General features: G+C 42.4%; 1 protein-coding gene across 1 annotated transcript in view; it reads right to left on the bottom strand.

The window, feature by feature from the left end:
- Positions 1-21,387, bottom strand: part of TOP1 (DNA topoisomerase I) — a 102,069-nt gene that overhangs the window by 39,855 nt on the left and 40,827 nt on the right. The window contains exons 3-5 of the mRNA XM_084853972.1: positions 19,683-19,785; positions 1,236-1,371; positions 444-502 (exon numbers count right to left, since the gene is read on the bottom strand). Coding sequence (XP_084710098.1) covers positions 444-502; positions 1,236-1,371; positions 19,683-19,785 — 298 coding nt within the window. The remainder of the gene's footprint in view (positions 1-443; positions 503-1,235; positions 1,372-19,682; positions 19,786-21,387) is intronic.

Here is a 21,387-nt window from a genome sequence, read left to right as displayed (position 1 = left end):
TACAGCATAGAGTATATTCTTTCTCCTCACTGGAAGAACAAATCTAGTGTGACTCTAATTCCCTGATTTTATATTAAGAGTCTGATATTGCTGGTGAACTGGCTTTAGTGTTATTTTGCAGTCCACATTTAACATCAGAGCCAAGAGGGTGTTTACATCTACACTGAGTTAAAAACAACAAGGTATCACAGGATGTTTTGCAACACTAATCGTGTTTGTATATCTGGGCATGTTCTCTTAAACACAAGTTCTCCACCTTTGATTTTAGCATCTCTTCAGGCAGCCATGCATGCCAGCCTACTTAAAACACAGAACAGGGCCCTAAAAATTATTGGGCCTCCCACTGAGATAAGATTACATTCCTCTTCTGCAAAGTAATAAAACAATAAAGACTACGAATCCAACAAATGCATCTTCTCCACGCAATGCTCCCACTTGCATACCTGGAGAAACCATTTTCCTTTTCCTTCTTTATTTTCACTTCACCAGAAGATGATTTACTCTGAAAGACAGAAGTGAGAGCTGGTCAGTATGCTATAAAAAGCAATCTCAGATCTTCCCTGTGCATCCAAATGCAATTGACAAAGGACACTGAACCAGGAGCAACTGCACCTCCAGCTATTCCCTAGAAATGCTTTTCAGCATTACTTGATGTACCATGCCAATCCTAAACATGTGCATCATCCACCTCCTTCCCTATCTAGATGTGCTCGTTAAATTTTTCCTCCTGTCTGGTCACAACTGCAGGCTATATGCTACCAACTCCTTAGCTTGTGTATTCAAGGCTCCTTTTTGTACTATTAAACTATGTAATTATTCAGCTTGCCCAGACAGTAACAGATGGGATAAGCAAATTATGAAGTTACTGTCTCTCCATCTTGAGTCAGGCTGGTTAAGGTGTAAACCTGCATGAGTGCAACATACACAACATCCTGCATCATGTTGCCTACAGAATTCCTCATGCAGAAACAAGCTTTTGTCTGTCACTGCTATGAAGTTTAGCACGACATTTATTGGCACAAGTTTATGACAGCTATTCAAACAGATGCATGGTGATGTCATCTGACATGCCTAATGCCATGGCTCTTATTTTCATGGCCTTGAGTTTTTGTTGAAACTGGGCATCTGAAAGTAGCTAACAGAGTAAAACTTCAAAAAGTGAAGCTGCTCTTGTGTCTTTATCCACAACAGGAGTACAGTCCAAATAGTAACATCCCCAAACCACCATCATGTACCTTTTCTTCCTTTCGTTTCTCCTTGTCTCTGTCTTTGTGTTTGTCTTTATGTTTGTCATGTTTTTCTGAACTGCCATCTTTGTGTTTGGTTTTCTCCTTCTCTTTGTGTTTCTTCTCCAAGGAATCTTTGTGCTCACTGTAAGATACAAGAGTCATTTCAGAGAAGAGACAGCTGGGATATGACTCGTATTAATGACCAAGTGTCACACTCTAGAATAGACAATGCACTGATCATATTAAAAAAATACCCCCACAAATAGTTACCACAGATTATTTTTATCTATTTTTTGAGAGGGAAAAATATAGTAGTGAAGTCAGGTTGCCTCAAGGACTCCCAACAGAATTCACAAACTACATGCACTTAAGAAATTTCAATAATGTGTGTGCATTGCTCAACATGCCTTCAGCTGATACCCAACTTCTTGGTTCATATACTTCTGACAGCAGCCACTCATTGGAATCCGCAGTGGTTCCCCACCCACACAAACTGAGGCAGGTGGAAATTTAAAGAAAACGATGTAGTTAGAAGACCAACTACCATCTTTATGACATACAGCTGCTTTAATTTTTTTTTTTTTTAAAGAGAAACAGATGAGCCTTTGTTTACCCGAATCAGTCACTAGTCAAGTCAGAAACTGAGCTCAGACGTTCCCTGAGCATGTCTAGTTTCATGATCTTCCTAACACATACTCCCACTTCTCAGGGTGTTTTTGGAACCAAAGATCAGCATGGCGTATGAAGTGAGGCTGGTAGCTATCAGAGAGATGGCCTTCTTGGTGGTGGCATGCCAGATGGAGAATGCTTTCTCCAAGGCTGTTGTTGTCCTTTCAGCATCAGCGAAACAACCTTTTTATTCTCCTGAATTTTTTTTAGATGCAATTTTAATTTTGCTTGCAGTTTTACACTGCTTTTATAAAGTTGTGGCTTTCAGCTTATTCTGTATTTTTGTATTTATAATTAATTGGTTTTATCCTTTTTGTATACTGCTCTGGGAATATGATTGAAGGGAAGGGAGGTATAAGAAGGAAGAAATATTTTTTAGGGTTGGTAAAAAGAACAGGTTTTCATTACATCAGAAAGAAAATAACATTTCAATAATTCCATGCACATCCCCCCCCCCCCCCCCCGGTCTTTGGAGACAAGGACATTTCCCAGTTAACATTAGATCATGAGCAGAAGTCTGTTTATAGATTATACAGATGAATGCTTGAGAAACCCTTGACAACATGATGTATCCAAGACTGCCTGCTAAGGAAAGATTTAAAAGTCCATGTGTGGTTCATATGCAGAGGATTACATTATATCCAGGCACATGATAAAACAGCACATGGAGAACTTAAGAGACTGGATTTTGAAAAGTCAACTGCAGCCTGCTAGTGTTACACTCATTAGGTTTTCTTACCTTATTATCCTGATCCTCTTTCCCCTCACAGACTCTGCAAGTTCAAGGACTCCAAATTCCCTTTTCATTCCTGCCACTAGCAGGTGCCATTCTATTTATTATGTTTTGATTCTTAACTAGGGATATATGAAAATCACTTACCATTTCGTGGATCTGCTTCGCGGTGGGGGGGTAGGCGCTTCGCCCCTCCCCGCAGAATCCTTGACGGGGGGGAGGCGCTCCGTCCCTCCCCCTGGAGTCCTGCCCAGCCGGCTGCGCTCCGCGGGGATTCTGCGGAGCCGCCAGCCAGCTCCGCCCACAGCCGGACATCCAGCCGCTGGGCAGCAGGGACACAATGGCGGCAGCTATAGCTGCCGCCCTTTGCATCCCTGTACTTAACCGTGATAGGCTATGTAAATATTTACATAGCCTATCACGGCAAAGTAAAAAAACGCGTACGCATTTGCGTTCACTATTTTTTGCCGTTCTAGCCTACGTAAATATTTAACATCTATGTGAGGCTGCTGGGGGCTATCATCAGGAGGTTTGGGGTGCAGTGGCATCAATATGCGGATGACACGCAGCTCTACCTCTCGTTCAAACCTTCACCAAGGTTGGCCATAGAATCCTTGTCCAAATGTCTGGAGACGGTGAGTGGCTGGATGGGGAGGAATAAGCTGAAGCTGAACCCTGACAAGACCGAGGTACTTTTGGTGGAGACAAGAGGAGGTTGGGGGATGTTGATCTGGTGTTGAATGGGGTATAGCTACCCTTGAAAGACCAGGTCTGCAGCCTGGGGGTCATTTTAGACTCCCAGCTGTCCATGGAGGCTCAGGTGTCAGCTGTGAGCCAGACAGCACTGTACCAACTCCATCTGATACAGCGGCTGCGCCCCTTCCTTCCCAACCATCTGCTCCCATCGGTGGTACATGCCTTGGTCTCCTCTCATCTAGACTACTGTAATGCGCGCTACGTGGGGTTACCCTTGAAGACGGTTCAGAAGCTGCAGTTGGTACAGAATGCTGCTTGCCTGATTACCGCTGGCATGATCACATCATTCCAGTGCTGAAACAGTTGCACTAGTTACCAGTTGTTTTCCAGGCCAAATTCAAGGTGTTGGTTTTGACCTTTAAAACCCTATATGGTTCTGGCCCAGCCCATCTTAAGGAGCGCCTCCAGCAGCACCAGACAGGCCGCTTAACAAGATCAGCCTCGGATGGCCTTCTTTCTGTTCCATCAGCCAGGACAGCTAGGCTGGTGAGGACGAGGGAGGGCCTTCTCTGTGGTGGCCCCCACTCTGTGAAACTCCTTCCCTAGGGAACTCCGCCATGCCCCCTCTTTAATGAGCTTCCGCCACGCATTAAAAACGTGGTTGTTCAGGCAGGCATTTGGGGTAGGTTAGGGTATTTTTAGAAATATGATGTTTTAAAGCAGAATTTTATTGTTTCAAAACTGTTTGTATTGCTGTACATCGCCCAGAGTGGCCGGGTGACCAGCCAGATGGGCAATTAAGAAATTTAATAAATAAATAAATAAATAAATAAATAAACTTCCACAAATCCTTTTAAGATGGTTCTCTGCTTTGTGCATCTGGAGGATTCTCAATCTCTACTGCTGATACACACAACACACAGTGGCTTATTTAAGCCACTACAAGCTGAGGCGTCCGTGAATGCCATCCTAAATATTCAACCCCAACCGTGGGTTGTTGCATCATGTGAACCTGGGTGGTGGGGTTCCCATGACATGACAAACCACGGTTGGGAGTTGAATATTTAGGATGGTGCCTGTGGGCAACATGGCTTGTTATGGCCTAAATAATATGGCTTTTTATCCTGCGCCTCCTCTAAGGAGCTCAGGACAGGGTACATACCTCCCATTGATTTTTTTTACCTTACAACAATCGTGTGAGGCACATTAGATTAAGACTTCATGACTGGCCCAAGGTCACCCAATGAGCTTCATGGTCATGACGATCTGAACCTGGGCTTTCACACACCTAGTCCAATACTTTTAACATGCTAGCTTTCTGTGTGATATTCCTTTTGTTACAGATAAAGATAAAGAGACTGTACCACCATAAAACATGTAGAACAACTGAATGTAATTTTGACTTATAACCCATTTCATCATCAAGTATTCAGGACAATAAGAACCCCATGTAAACACAAACCATATCCATATAAATAAATCATACTTACCAAATACAAAAAGATGAAATTTTATATAGTGTACATAAATATAGTACTAAAACAAAGGATTACTTATCCTTGTCAACAAATTGCCCTAATAAAAACAGAACCTGCATTGCCTCCAAAAGCTACTCAGTGTTACTCTTTGCCATATATTTCAGGACGAAAACAGAAGTCAATGATTATTTTTTTCCCTGCAGTAATACTTGAACTTGATGGATGGTATACTTTAGAAGGTGCTTTTGAAGCTAGAAAGACATAGTTAGGTAGCAGCTTCTCTAGGTATATCCAAGTAATGTTTGCCTAAGTAGCATCTTCCGTGGTATGTGTGTGAAAGGTGGGGGGAGAATGAATAACTATCTTCTGGATGTCTTCACTGTTCATGAATACAGTTCTCCACACAGTGTATATTCGATTTCCCCTGGTAGACAAGAATATTATGGGTGGGGTGGGGGACACACACACAAGGATTTAAGGTGCTTCAAATTCTGTGGAATGTGTGGACAAAGACTCAGTGTTCCCATTATAGTTTTGATACATGGAGGTCCCGAACAGTATGGCTAATCTGGAATAATAAACAAACTCAGTTGCTGAAGTCCTAACAGCAGGATTTATGTCTACACATCCATCTTCACCACAAGAGAGCTGGATTTCAGCTGGATTGTGGACTCTCATTTTAATCTTTAATTAATGGGGGTTTGCTGTATGTCTATAGTTGTAAAACTATCATTCTAAAACCTATGTTGTCAGTCTTGAAGTGTTTAAAATGTTGACTGACATGCAGAGACTGGGCTCAAACTCAGAAGTACAAGCACATGATTACCACTTTTCAAAACTGAAATCATTTTAATCGAATGTTGTCATTGCTTGCCACCCAGTTAATGATTTGTGAATAACTGGGATGGCACTTGCGGTGTATTCAGAGACAGAAACCTCTAATCCTTTTATGGCCACAAACACACAGTGTGAGGTGTGCACTGGGTAGGAGACAAAATAGGATGGGTTGCCAGAAATGCTTTCTTTTAAAATTAGCTCACCATTTCTACCAGTACATTAAAGGAAGGCTATGATAGATACCTAGGACCATTTAGTGCAAGTGTGGGCAGGCTGGAAGGTGTTTATTAGGTCAGGTTTTTCATGGCAGACTTTAATTTTAAACTTCTAATTATAGTATTAATTCTTATGTTAGAAGGCAGCTCAACCTACAAATAAGGGAGGATATTAATTTTTAATGCTTTTGCAAAACCTTAGCTATACTTGTTTAGAGGCCGAATAGCAGCAGATATCATATGTAGCAGTTTGTTTATGAAACTCACTAGAGTTTCCAGGCCTTTCATTTAGCCCAGTCTTCTCCGACGTGGGTCTCTCCAGATGATTTGGCCTACAATTCCCATCACCTCTTACCATTGGCCATGCTGGCTAGGGCTGATAGAAGCTGTAGTCCACAACATCTGGAGGACACCAGGTTGGGAAGGGTGATTTTGCACTATAAAAGCCAACTTTAATGCAGCAAGGCTATACCCACTTAAAAAGGTAAAGGTGTCCCCAACCAGTCGTGTCCGACTCTAGGGTGTGGTGCTCATCTCCATTTCTAAGCCGAAGAGCCAGCGCTGTCCAAAGACGCTTCCGTGGTCATGTGGCCGGCATGACTGAACACCGAGGTGCACGGAACGCTGTTACCTTTCCCGCTGAAGCGGTACCTATTTATCTACTTGCAATTTCTTGCTTTCAAACTGCAAGGCTGGCAGGAGCTGGGACTGAAGACGGGAGCTCACTCTGTCACGCAGCACTCGGGTCTCGAAGTGCTGACCTGCCGACCTTCCGGTCTGCAGTTCAGCATCTTAACCACTAAGCCACTGCGGCCCCTTAAAGGAAAGGTTCCTCCTGTGCAAGCACCGGGTCATTACTGACCCCTAGAGGGACGCCGCTTGCGCTAGCGTTTTTGTGGCAGACTATAGTGGGGTGGTTTGCCATTGCCTTCCCCAGTCGTGACTACCTTTCCCCCCAGCAAGCTGGGTACTCATTTTACCGACCTCAGAAGGATGGAAGGCTGAGTCAACCTGAGCTGGCTACCTGGGACCCAGCTTTCGCTGGAATCGAACTCAGGTCGTGGGGAGAGCTTTGGCTGCTATACAGCCACCTACCATTCTGCGCCACACGAGGCTCTACTTCTGAGTAGACATGTACAGAATTGCATTACTAAAAACTTCCATGTTCTGGTCTTTTTAAGACTACCAACTACTTTTCAGAGTACCTAATATCTGAAACTTGCATCCATTTCTTAAGTATCTATGCCTCTCCAAACACCCGTATCACTAAGGCATATCCTTAGATCCATCATTAGCTTTGACTTATCTACTTTAGTTGCTATACACTCAACTCTCTTAAACAATACATTTCATGTTTTATCTCAAGAACCTATCCATTACAAAATGTAAAACCCAGTTATTATTGCAATACCTAGCAAACTTCACTTATGACTGGCTAAAAGTATTTCTTTTTAAATAAATCTTTGTTTAAATAAAGAGTTGGTATGTTTGCAGGGGAGAGGGGTGCTGCATCTTTTCAATGCACGTGATGCTGAAAAGTTTAAGATGCAAAACTGTATCGCTAATAATCAGGTCTGATTTCTGTCTTCCCTTTGCCTGTCATAAAGCAAACAGATGCTGAACTATGAATGGCTGAATAGTATCTGCTACTTGCTCGGAGGAAGGAGAATATACTTGTCCCTTCGGACATTTGTTGGTTTCCATATTTGTCTAGGCACCTGCACATTTTATAGGTACCAATCACTATCATTTCAACAGAGAAGGGGAGGGGAAGGAAAAACATGAACATACGCAGGAGAGAATTAAAAGTGGATAGATACAGGCCTGACCCATTATCCTGGTTTTGCTGGTATATGATGGGAGAGACAGTGGGACGGGAGAGGCAAGGGAGGAGTGTGTGGCCACAGCACTAAACATGGCTTATGAAGCCACCAACAAATCATCTGAACGCGATCACTGTGATTGGGCTAAAGATTGGTTCTGGGTTGTACGTGACAGTTTGCACATTGCTACTACTATAGCATGCCCTGGCAGACACAGAAGTACTCTGGTAAGTGCTTCCTAAGTAACAGTTTTGACTTGCAAGAATGTAATATTTTAAACTGGCTTTTAATCACAGCATGTATGGGGGTTCCATATTTTTCTGGTGCAAAACCCTCTGATTTTACACATTTCTTGCTTCCTTGTCCCCAGAGCTATGAACACAACTGGCTTGAATTCCCCATCATCTGCAGCACCTCAATCTCTGTTTGTCTACTTCAGTCACAAAATGCATGCATCCCCACAGCTAAAAGGATTGGCAGCTCAAAGGCAGACGCACAAGGAATGTCCTTGATGACAAATACCTACTTAGAGAACACACACAATGAAATGTCACCTCAGACAAACATCTCAACAGAAAAATGCTTTTAAAAAGGTTTAATTTGCAAGATAGCAGAAAATAGGAAAAGCATTCAGACAAATGGGATGCATCTCCTGTGAAAAATGAACATTACATAAGCTAGCCCAAGGGTGGCCACAGTTTCAGATCCTCCAAACCACAGCTACAACCTTCAAAGGTTCAAGAGCCACAAGATGCCCACAATCTTTACACACACATTAAATATTAATGTGGTTGGCCTATTTTTTCTCCCTTAATTCTGATCTAGAAGGATATTGAGATGAAGTTTTTATTATTTGTTTTATAGTAGTGTTTCAAGGTGCTTGATTTGTGGTGACTGAGCAATGCACTGCAGAGAAGGCAAGAGAGCTTTGGCTATTGGACGGTAGAGAAATATAATAAATCAATAAAATAGATAACTTTGACAGTGAATACAAAAATCTTCCTCCCATAAGAAGAGCCCTGCTAGATCAGACCAAGGGTCCACCTAGTCCAGCATTCTGTTCACAGTCGCCAACCAGCCTGGGAACCCACAAGCAGGGCATGAATGCAACAGCACCTTCCCACGCATGTTCCACAGCAACTAGTGTACATAGGCTCACTGCCTCTGGTACTGGAGGTAGCACATAGCCATCAGGACTAGTAGCCACTGAAAGCCTTTTCCTCCAGGAATTTGTCCAACCCACTTTTAAAATGATCCAAATTGGTGGGCATCACTACATCTTGTGGCAGCAAATTCCATAGTTTAACTTTGTGCTGTGAAGAAGTATTTCCTTTTATCTGTCCTGAATCTCCCACCAATCAGCTTCATAGGATGACCCTGGGTTCTAGTATTTTGAGAGAGGGAGAAATGTGTCTCCCTATCCACATTCTTCACACCATGCATAAATTTGTAGACCTCTATCATGTCTCCCCTTACCCTCCTTTTCCCCAAGCTATACAATCCCAGCTGTTGTAACCGTCCCTCATAGGGGAGATGCTCCAGCCCCTTGATCATTTTAGTTGCCCTCTTCTGCACCTTCTCCAGCTCTACAATATCTTTTTTAGGTGTGGCAACCAGAACTGTACACATATTCCAAGTGTGGTTGCACCATGGATTTGTAAAGGGGCAGTATGATATTGGCAGTTTTATTCTCAATCCCTTTTCTAATTATGACTAACATGGAGTTTGCCTTTTTTAAAGTGGCCACACACAGGGTTGACATCGTCATTGAGCTGTCCACAACCTCAAGATCTCTTTCCTGATTGGTCACTGCTAGCTCAGATCCCATCAGGCTATACTTGAAGCTGGGATATTTTTGCCCCAACGTGTACCACATTACACTTCCTTACATTGAACTGCATTTGCCATTTCGATGCCTGTTCTCCCAGTTTGGAAAGATCCTTTTGGAACTCTTCACAGTTTCCTTTTGTTTTAACCACCATAAATAATTTCATGTCATCCGCAATTGGCCACTTCACTGCTCGCTCCTAATTCCAGATCATTTATGAACAGGTTGAAAAGCATTGGTCCTAATACAGATCCCTGTGGGACCCCACTACCGGCTTCCCTTCACTGGAAGAATTCACCATTTATCCCTACTCTCTGCTTTCTGTTCTTTAACCAGTTACTGATCCATAAGAAGACGTGTCCTCTTATTCCATGACTGCTAGTTTGTTGCTCAGGAGTCTTTGGTGAGGGGCTTTGTCAAAGCCTTTTGGAAGTCTAAGTAAACAATGTCTACCAGATCACCCCTGTCTACATGTTTACTGACACTCTCAAATAACTCTAAAAGGTTAGTGACACAGGGGGTTGGACATGATGGTCTTGTAGGCCCCTTCCAACCCTACTATTCTATGATTCTATGACTTACCTTTGCGGAAGCCATGTTGATTGCGTTTCAGCAGGGCTTGTCCTTCTATATGCGTACTAATTTTATCTTTAATAATGTCTTCAATCAATTTACCCGGAACAGATGTTAAGCTAACTGGCCTGTAATTTCCTGGATCCCCCCGGATCCCTTTTTTAAAAATTGGTGTTACATTGACCATCTTCCGGTCCTCTGGTATAGATGTTGATCTTAGGGACACGTTGCATATTTTGATTAGAAGATCAGCAGTTTCAGATTTGAGTTCTTTGAGAACACAAGGATGGATACCATCGAGGCCCGGTAATTTATTTGCTTTCACGTTATCAATAAGGTTGAGAACTTCATCTTTTGTCATCACTATTTCCCTCAGTTCCTCAGACTCCCTTCATGAAAAACCTCAGTTCAGGCACAATTATCTGTCCTATATCTTCTGCAGTGAAGATAGATTAAAAGAATTCATTCAGCTTCTCTGCAATCTCTTTGTCCTTCTTCAGTACTCCTTTAGCTCCATTGTCATCCAATGGTCCAACTGCCTCCCTAGCTGGTTTTCTCCTTCTGATATATTTAAAAAATTATTTATTGTTGGTCTTGATGTTGTTAGTGATATATGCTTCAAAATGCTTCTTTTTTTGGGGGGGGGCATCTCTTATTGTCTGCTTGCATTGCCATTCTGGAGAAACCTTCTATTTTCTCTTCGTATAACTTGAAGATGTCATGCTTTTGCAGAACGCTTCCATGAATTAGATGTAGAATTAGATGCCATAATGAACTCCCAGCATCTCATTACGAAGTGAGACATCTTATTCTACAACCCAGTTCTCATAATCAACGCACCCCCCGTGAATGTTCAAGCCATGGCTTGTTGTGTCGTCTGAACCCAGGCGCTGGGGGTTCTAACCATATAATAGGCCATGGGTTATTGCAAGGGTTGTGCAACCCTTGCACAACCCCCACCACCCAGATTCAGACGATATGATAAGCTGCAGCTTGAATATTCAGAATGGCCACCACCCATGGCAGAACACATCACAGCCCACTGTGGCTTAAATAAGCCACCATAGCTTATTTGATCATGTAAACTGGCTGACTGCCTGCAAAAAATTATCACACAAGACCCTTTTTGAACACTACAAATTACCACTGCCTGACAATATCTGACTTGAAAGGGGCAGACTACCCCCCATTCCCAGCCGCCATCTAGGCAAAGCCTGCAAAGCATGGGTGGTAGGGAAAGGCCTGAAAAAGGTACAGATTAATTCTCTCTGCTGGTCCAATGCCTTGTGCAAAGGGAAGAGGCCTTGGAGGAAGCAGATTAATTCCCCCTACCTAAGTGAAGCCTCAAGAGCATGGGTGGAAGAGGGGAAGCCCCCAAACTCTGTACCTAACTCCTGCAGGGTAGTCATGGGTACCCAAAAGGGGAAAACACTGACTGACCTCTCACCCTTATCCAGGCCTTGGTAACTTCCTCTTTTCTCTTTCCGCGCTGGGCTTGTATTTGTTCCAGTTTGGCTGAGCCTGGTCTCTCTTCGTACTGTTCACCCCTCTTTGCAGTTCTTGGCAGCCAACAATTCTCTCCTTTTTTCAGTATCATCCATACCTCTTAGGCAACTGCTTGTCTCCTCCCCCTCCATGTTTCTTCAGCAGTCTCCTCTTCCTCTCTCCTGCATGTTGGCCATTCCTCTGCCATTACTACTTTTTTTCTCCTGCATACCAGATGCTTCCCCTTTGCCTTCAGCAGAGCTGGCAGCCAAAGTGGCTACAGAAGGCACGGATTGCCCAGTCTGTCAGCATCTCTGAGAAGATGCCAGGACCCACAAAATGTGTGGGCTCCTTTGTTGGCTCAAGAGATGCATGCCACTCCCAAGCCACCGTCTGGCCACCCCTGAACTAGCCAAACCTCTAATAAATGCATGTTGAAGAAATGTGCCTTTTGAGTGAGACAATAATTTGGTGTGTCACTAACAAGATAGAATTAACCCCCATTTAAAATAATGCCCACTTGTGAAGAACAAGATTAATAAACTGACACAGATGCAAGACTTTTCTCAGTTTAAAGAAAACACACCTAGCATGTATTACACTGCAGAAACACAAGGCATTTCACTGTACTTCTTGCATGGCATTAATCCATCCATTTTTATAAAAATTGTGACCCTAACGAGACAGGACATAAGTATTCCCATTTTACAGGTGGGTAATAGATGATGGGAGATAGGAACTTGGACAGAAGCCAGCTAGGGATCATACATGAGGGTCGACTCAATTTTTCACTGCCCTTCGGCCCTTGTTAAAGAGGTCATTCAACGGTCCCCTGCTTGCACTGACAAAAGTTTGCCTCACACTCAGTGATACACATGTCATTTCATCACATCCTTCGGAGTCTTCCTGTGTGTGTTCTGGAATTCTCTGGAAGGGAGCCGAGCTTCTTCCGCCATGGTTCAGAATAAGCAGGGAAGCTTGCAGCGAATGGCTAACATACTTAATTGCCATGCCATGTGTTGAGAAGAAGCTCCTACTGCTGCATTCATCACTTAATCTTCCTCCTGGCCAACGGCCAGAGACTACCTTTTTTTGGAATGCAACAGAGACCTGCTTGCTTACTCAGAGACCAGCCACTTTTAACTTCTAAGGAAACAGTTATGCCCAGAATACACCATCTTATACTACTTATCCTTTATTTCCAGACTTTCCTCTATTCCCAGGCATTTGTTGAGCTTTTTAATGCATCAGTTGAATTGTTCAGGGTTTAGTTTAGTTGTTTATGGGGTGATTTTAGTGGATAATTGTTTTTAGCCACTTTAAATTTTGTATGTTTTAATTTTATGGTAAGTTGCCTTGAGTCTTTTTTGAGAAAGGTGTCTAAGAAATCAACACCCCCACTGCTGTTGGCATGGCTGATCCACTGCGTGCAGAGCTGCTTTTCCTCCTCAGCTTCGGGCAAGATGATTAAGAATGGTTAGCCATTCCCTGCAAGCCTCTTCTTCTGCTTGTCCTGGCAGAAGGACCTCTGCTCCCTTGCACAGAATTCCCCAAAGAAAGAACTCACATACAAGTGGTGAGAATAGTACGCGCATTAGCTCATAGCTTGCAACCAAAAGGTGCACTATACTATGTTACCTCTGCCATGTGCAGGGATGGGATTCAGTTTAAGCACAAGCATATGACTAAAAGAGTCACACGAACAAACCCCAATTCGTGACTTAACTGGGAGTATAACCTGTGTCTCCCAGCTCTACAGCCCACACCGGACTTATTTGACTATAATGGCTGGGTTGAAATTCCAGGGAGAGCTAATTCTAAGATGTCTTCATAGCTAGCCCACTCAGAGGTCCAAGAACCTGTTTTTATTTTATAGAAGAGAAACCAAGCAGATGCTGAAAAAGGTATGGAGCTGTCACTAGTCACACTATGACCACATGGATAAAACAAAGAGTAGTTCCAGAAGGGCAGCAGGTGCACTAAGTAGCTTCTTTCTTTACACCACTGTGGCTCTGGGATAGTTTAGCTCAGCCTTCCCTTCTCCTTCAATGCCCTTCATAGTCCATCATCATAAGCACTGAGCCATACTTTTATTTAAAAAATATTTTTCCTCTTCCCTCCCCCATCACCTTTTCCTTGTGTGCCATGCCTTTTTTTAGGTTGTAAGCCTGGGGGCAGGGACTGTCTTCTTTGTGCATTGATTGTAAGCCACTCCAGGAGCCTTTTTTGGCTGAGCAGTGGGATAAAAAGACTATAAATAAATAAATAAATGCCATCTTCTGCAAGCCTCCCCCATTTTTCAGTCACAATTAGCCAGTAGCCAAGGAATTTTCTACTACTAATCATGGCAGCTAAGTGTAAAGGCGATCTTGGTATCCCTTCCTTGTGAAGGAGCTTCAATATCAGGTAGCTATGATTTTTAAACCTCAGGCCCGAGGGCCAAATCTAGATGGCCATGCCCCTTCCTCTGGCCCCACTCCCTTTTCCCCAGCCACTGACTGTTTCCTATTTTGCCAGCTTTCATACAGTTTATTCCACGTTCTAAAAGATTGATATGGTTCTCCTAAGGCTTAGTTACTGGAAGTAAGAGCTGTAAGCTATAATATGCTGGTACTTTTTGTAGTTTTGGCCCTACCCCCTTTGCCTTCGGCTCTGCCCACCACTAGGATGTGGCCCCTGAGAGCTTCTCTGAAATGTCAATTTGGCCCTCAGGCTAAAAGAGGTTCCCAACCCCTGGTTTAGATAGTGCACCAGGGAAAGAGCTAGTGTAGAAAAGACAATATCCATAATTTATGTGAAGCATTCTATTGCATGTTCCAACACTTTTTACAACTCCAAATGACAAATCAAAAATGAACCAAGATTCAAAAAGCTTCCATCCCTTCAAATGAAACAATTCGCTTTTGTAGGCCCAACAACCCTACTTAAGTATGCTGCTGAACACGTGAGGCCATAACCATGGGGGGGGGGGGGAGCGGTGGCAAAGTACACACTCAAGCAGCGAACCCAGCGCCCCGCACACCGGCTCCACTTTAGAACTTCATATGGTCAGCCCAAAGGTCTGAAGAGGGATTCTAAGTGCATTCAGCTGAATGTGCTTAGAATCCTCCCTGCAATCAGGAACCCTGATAGCACAGAATTTCCAATTATGAGTGGCCTTTTGAGTGTATTCAGCCAAACGCTGAAGAGTCTTCAGTGCAGCGGCCTCCTTTCTTTGGAATTCCCTGCCCCTGGATGTCAGGCAGGCACGAACACTGTTGTTTCTGGCGCCTCTTGAAAACACCACTCTTCCAGGAGGCATTCCTTAATTGATCAGTTATGGTTTTTATTGGCATTGAGTTTTTAAACAAGTGTAATTTTAATGTGGTGTTTTAATCTTTTTATGGTCTTACTGTTTTATCCTTTGTGTTCACCGCTCTGATATCTGTTCTAGATATGGAGCGGTATATCAATATTGTAAATAAATAAATAAAATAAAACATGCTTAGAAGCTCTCTTCAGACCTTTGCAAGTATGAAGTGGAGCCAGTGCTTGTAGGGACATAAGGTGTGGGGCTTGCATGTGAGCCTCCACTGTGCTCCCCAGTTTAAGCCATCACACATTCAAAAGAAGGGTAGTTTCCCTGACTGAACTGATCTAACACTATGTGAAGGTCTGTCAGACTTTGAAGGGCCACTTATCTCCACATGTACCTGCCTGTACTTCAACAGAGGCCCTTCTTTGGGTTCTCTAGGTGTGGCAGGTACTGCAGGGGGAAGGGTCTACTCAGTGGTGACATCCCAACTTAGCAATGCTCTCCCCTGAGAGACTTACCTGTTGCCTGCCTTGGTATCTTTCTGGAACCAGGTAATACCCAGCTTTTAAACTCTGACTTGTTTTATCTCAGCAAATTCTATGCTGCTGCTTCATATTTGTTTTATTTCTGCTGGCTGCTTTTATGCTATTCCTTTGTACTCTTTCTTTTCTAGTGTTTTAATCTGTTAGTGCTATAATTCCAAATTCTTTGTAAAGCTGCCCTGTAGAGTAGTCCGTTCAGGGGGTTTTATATTCATGTTGTGTGCAAAAGCATCCAACATATGACAAAGGATATTCTTGTTTACCATACAGCAGCCTTCTTAGATTTCATAGATCTCACAGAATCATAGGGGTGGAAGGGGCCTACAAGACCATCGAGTCCAACCCCTGCTCAATGCAGGAAGCCTGATTCCCAGGCAGCCTTCCATCCATGTACTAACCAGGGCTGACCCTGCTTAGCTTTCTTCAACCTGGCCTCATCCAGATGTGTTAGACTACAACCCCCATCATCTGTAGTCAGTACAGCCACCACCTCAGCTGGAGATGGTGGGGGCTGTAGTCCAACACACCTGGAGGATGCCAGGTTGAAGTGCAAAGCTCCCATAAAGTGTTACAAGTGCTTGCATTCTCCACATTTCTGCTCAGAAAGGCACACTGTTTTTACAAAAACTTTTTGATTTGATTCACAGGAAGCCAAGTATTTTGAAGATCTATTCTCAGAGATTTACTCCTGAAAAAAGCACTGCAAAATGCCCTTTACCTTATGAATAGGTTGGTGCATAGCTATTCCTCCAGACAGTGTTTGCTTCAAATGGGCTTTGTTGTACTTTTTGGAAGATTGCAGCAAGAACAACTGACTACATTAGTGGTATTACTAGAGTTAAGATGTATTGTCTTGTTGAGAGATGAATTAAAACAGGAAAGTAAGTTAAGTATTACATAGCAAGCCAACATTTCTTGCCTTCAAGATTTATCTTATCTATCATCCTGGCAACTTCCAACACTGTTCAGATCTTCCTTCTTTGCCTAGCACAAAACTATAACAGAAAAGCAAAGCACCAAACTGTATACAGATAGGCCAGCCTCACTGTCTGATTCTTACATATGTAAGGGTTGCTAATATAGGACTGTTGAGATGGCGTGCTTGTATTGGTCCAACTACACTTCTGACATCATTGCAAGCTTTGAAACCCCACACAATTTTTAACCACGTCTAGAGACCAAAAACAGGTTTTCTGGCATGCTTAACGGGTGTTTTATCCTAAGGACAAAAAAGAGTCAATGACAACCTTTGGGGTCTGAAAGCCTGTAAAAAAGAAAAACGTGTTGACATTTACATATTTTACTGAATCAAATAAATTCACTTGATCTGCGCCTCTCATTGTGTGGAAGCAGCACAGGATGTTTAGCCAACTATATCCTGTCATACAACTCTTCCCACCTCCCCCAACAAAAGAAAACCACTGAAAGGAGTGGTCAAGAATCACAGAATCATATAGATCCATTATGACTCTCCAAAATATCAAAAATTATAACTAGGCCCAACTTAAACTACTGGCTCAAATTGTTCCTTCTCCAAGCATCACCAGAGTCAGCTGAATTTCAAAATATTATGTTCAGCTTCTTCATACTCCTCCCCTAAGTAGTCATTGTAACTTTTTTCACTTCATTTGAATTTTCATCAGCCTGTTTCCAAAGCTGTTCTATGAAGGAATGCATACACTTGTGCTGATGTAAAACCACCCAGATTAATTCAGAAATCCAAACAACCTTATTGGAAGAGCTATATAGTTATAGAAATAGCAGTAGCAGCAAAACCCACCCCCCTCAATATTGCTGCCCAGAGAATACTGCTGCTCTGATCTTCCCCCACACTTCTTCCACATTTTATAGGTTTAGATTTCTAGCTCTGGCTGCTTCTTCCAGGGAGAATGTAGGGCCATATCAACTTCCTAAACCACATAAGTGTGACTCAGCATTTGCCTCCCTCACTCCTGCATGTGCACCTTCCTCTCCCCACCAAACACCCTTGTCCCACCTCTGACACCAGCTGACCTCCACATATGGGTACAACACTCAAATAGTGCATTTCAACTGCAATTCATGTGGGCCCAGATTACAGGGTCAATCTGCCAAATAAAATCTACTATGCATAATCTGAGTAAAGTATCCTGAGCCTAGGCAAACTCTCATTCCACACCATGCGTAGGGTTGAGATCTGGGTATATGCTATGAGGTCTGGGCCTTAAATGCTTCATACTGTAAGGTTATATTTTCACTGAAGTATTGACAATGGAAGTTTGAGTGTCTGTGTTTACTAGGACTGTTTATCAGCCCAGCCAGTCATGAGAATGTAAGCTAGATAAGCAACTTCATTTTCAAAACATGATTGGTAAATAAATGTGTTCCTTTAAATTGCTTCCAGCATTTTGGATCCCATCAAATGTAAAGCAGACTTATCGATGCTCAGAAAATTCTAGATACAATAAATTTGATTGCATATAAACATTAATGAACAGTTCCTCACTTTGTCAGAAGCATTACTAAAAGCAAGACACTGAAATCTGACTGGACACAAGTACAAATTTCCAGGTTGTGAAAAAATACCCCTCACTTGTAGCAGCATCCACTCGTTATCTACCACATTCTCAGAGATAAAACTTTTTTTTCTTTTCACAAGTATGTGAAGTATTGTTTGGAAGGTTGAGAGTGTGATGTTATTTAGATAATAGCATCTGTAAATTAGAAATATCAGAGGAATAAGCAGAAAGTCCACCAAGTTTTGGATCATGCCACACAAGAAGCCCCTTTCTGAAGGGGCTATAAACACTACAGCTTGAAAACACTGAATTTCACATGGATTTAAGAACATTTGGAAACGTGAGGCAAAAATAATAACCCACCAAAGTGAGCTAAACCAGCATGCTGCATACTTAAAAGAAAAATATTGCCAAGATCTGAGCAACTAATGAAGTATGCAATAGCTTAGCCAAGACATTTACAATCTCTGCCTCTGAGGTCTATGGAAGTTGCAAGCTCTGGAGCTATGTTGGCTCAGAAATATCTCCCATAAACCACAAATTAGGGAAATAAAATAAAAATAGTTCATTAAAATGTATTCAAGTTTGGGCAGCAGAACAAAAGATATCAAGATGTTAAATCTGTCCAAACTTTAGATTTACTTAACTCCGTTGGTACAAAATAAACTAATGTGAATTAAATGGGGGGGGAGCCCTTGTATGCTCATATATACCATAGAATGGGATGCCCACAATTTGATTTCTGAATTCTATTAACAGGTTTTAATCACAATAGCATTATCTAACTTTCTTAGCTTAAAAAAGCATAGGAGTCTTAAAATTGTTTATCATTTCAAGTACCATTTTATGACGTGACAAGATTAAACATAAGTGCAAATTAAAATGGTCACCGATTTATACAAAAACCTTGGAAAAAGAGGAAGACTACCACTACACCTACCAGAGCACTGCCAGACCATTAGAGGGCAGTGGACAGCAGGCACAACTGGCTTCAATTTGTGCTCTACTAATTCCCAGAATCCCACACAATAAAAAAGTGTATGCAAGTAAAAATGACCATAGTGGTCTCTTCACCTGGATTTCCCCATCTTCCACAACAGTTGTGTTGGTCTGTGTGCTCACTGAGACTGGGGAGCCAACAATCTGACCAATGACAGACTGGCTGGGCCGGTCAACCTCTGCTCAAAACTTGGGGCTAACTAGCCAAATTTAACCCCAAATCTCACTGCTTTTGTTCTGGCATATTTCAGGCACTCTTGCCATCCCTTGTCTGTCTCTAAAATTGGATCCAAGCTGCTTCACTGTGACTTGCAGTAGGCTCTGCTGGTTGCCATTAGGTCAGGTTCAGAAAGTTTCCTGACTGACTGCACTGGTTTCAAAGACTGCTATTGCTTTTGTGCCCTGCTTGTGGGCATCCTGGAATTATCTGGTTGGCCACTGTGGGAAACAGGATGCTGGAATGATCCAGCAGAGCTCTTATGATGCACAACACACAAAGAGTTTTGCCTTCCTCATAGCAACCTATAGGATTTAAACAGAACTTGCCTGAGAGCACGCATTCTAATGAGGCTGAGCGAACAACATGGTAGGCCTTGGTATATTCAGGAGGCATTTAGGATGCCCAGAGGCAAATGGAAGTTGAACTCAGCAGTTTTCCATTGGTGGCCAGATTCTCTAAACTATTTTCTATTTGACTGCCAATCCAGCTAACGTAATTTTGTGGCCTCAATAAACCCATTCACCTTTTTGCAGGGCCAAATGACAAAATGGTCTGGTTTTACCTGTTACTGTGCTTGGATTTTTCTCTGTCTTTCTCTTTGTCCTTCTTGTGCTCTTTGTGTCGGTGTTCTCTGTCTTTGTGTTTATCTTTATGTTTGTGAGAATCTGCAGAGAGAAGAACAGAGAAAGGAATTAGCAAATAAACTGGAGAAACTATGGCAATTTCCCACAAGCAGCTTTGTATTGGATGCTACAAATACATGCCCTAAATATCCCAGTACAAACGCTACAAATCACTTCACTGCAACAGTATTTACGCATGACATTTTTGTCAGGCAAACCCATACACACTCCCATACTAGGAAAATGAATCTCCATCAGGGTGGAGAGGGAGCCTACACTCAATTCCCCTCCACCCCTTCCCCGAGTCTAATCAAATCTAACAAATCTAACTGACCAACCATCTGCTGGATGGCTAGGTGTTTGCAGAGATAGCAAACAGTATTATTGTGTGCTTCTCTCCAGAAAAGCCCAATTTTTAAAAATTATGTTTCACAGATGGTCTGCTCTCCCTGGAACTGTTACATTTCTGTTAAGCAGGGGGTGACCAAAAGGTACAGAAAAGGAGTAAAAATAAAAAGCACACAGGTGTAAATGCCAATCTATAGCAAAATTGGCAAATTCTGGATTTCCTCTTTCAAGTAGATAGACCACACTGCCCCCAGCTGTATACCCTTGCAAATGTTAAAGGCATTCTAATGCCTCCTCCTCCACATGCAGTTGAGAATAATTGGCTCTCTCTCACACACACACACAAAACTGAAAGAAGCACTGAACAACACAATACCCCCTTTTCTGCTTTCTGCACAAGAAAAATCTTCCTTTCTGTTAGATCAGACAGATAAAGGTAACTGCAAGCATGATCAAATAAGGAAAGAAAGACACTAGCACAGCATCCCAGGTAAGACACTGGTCTCTGGTCAGTCTCATGATAGAGAAAATATTTTGTAAGAATATACTGGAAAGAAGCATGTTTTACTACAGAAGAGCAAAAGGCACTACTTAAAATACCAGTGCAAAGGAAAAATGTCTATAGAATTCAAGCATTCTATTCTGCAAGTTAGTCTACTGACCTAACCAATTCTTTGGTAAAATACAGAGCAACGTGTCTTTTATACACTGAATGCTGAATTGCAAACCAACACATAGCTTAGAAGAGATTTCTGCAGCAACATCTGATACGAATTCCCTAGAAATCTCAAGAAAGGGCAGGTCAACTTACATCAGAGACCTTCTCCAATAAGCAACTTGCTATATGCAGGCACAGCTTCATTTCTCTTAACAAATATATGTTGCCTCCATAGCAGTTTAAGAAGCATCTCTCTTTACTGGATCTTCTGAGCATTCAGAGAGTCCGTGTCCTATTCTTACTACTACTGAGGGCTTACTTACCGTCTGTGCTAAATCTGGATTTTTTTTTTTAAACTTCCGAATTTCACAAGTTCCTTTGCCAAAATAAAAAAGATGAACTTACTTGGTAATAAACATCTAGATTTAATTCAGAATTAAGCCACCACGCTCAGTGCCAGTATTAGCCAAGCATGGCAAATACAGGAAAAGGAAATGAGCACTCTACATTACAACAGTCAATTCCTCATACAACCAAACACACACTTACATGCCAAGTAGCTTGCTTTGCATCTCTCTTTACCTGATTCTGAAGTGACATGTATCAGTTCAAATAAGCAGTGATAATAAAGCACTATC

Source organism: Heloderma suspectum, chromosome 4 (assembly GCF_057233095.1).
Source record: "Heloderma suspectum isolate Gila_16-S chromosome 4, 16-S_ref, whole genome shotgun sequence".
NCBI lineage: Eukaryota > Metazoa > Chordata > Lepidosauria > Squamata > Helodermatidae > Heloderma > Heloderma suspectum.
The sequence above is the reverse complement of the archived record's forward strand: the minus strand, read 5'-3'. Positions and strand labels throughout refer to the sequence as shown.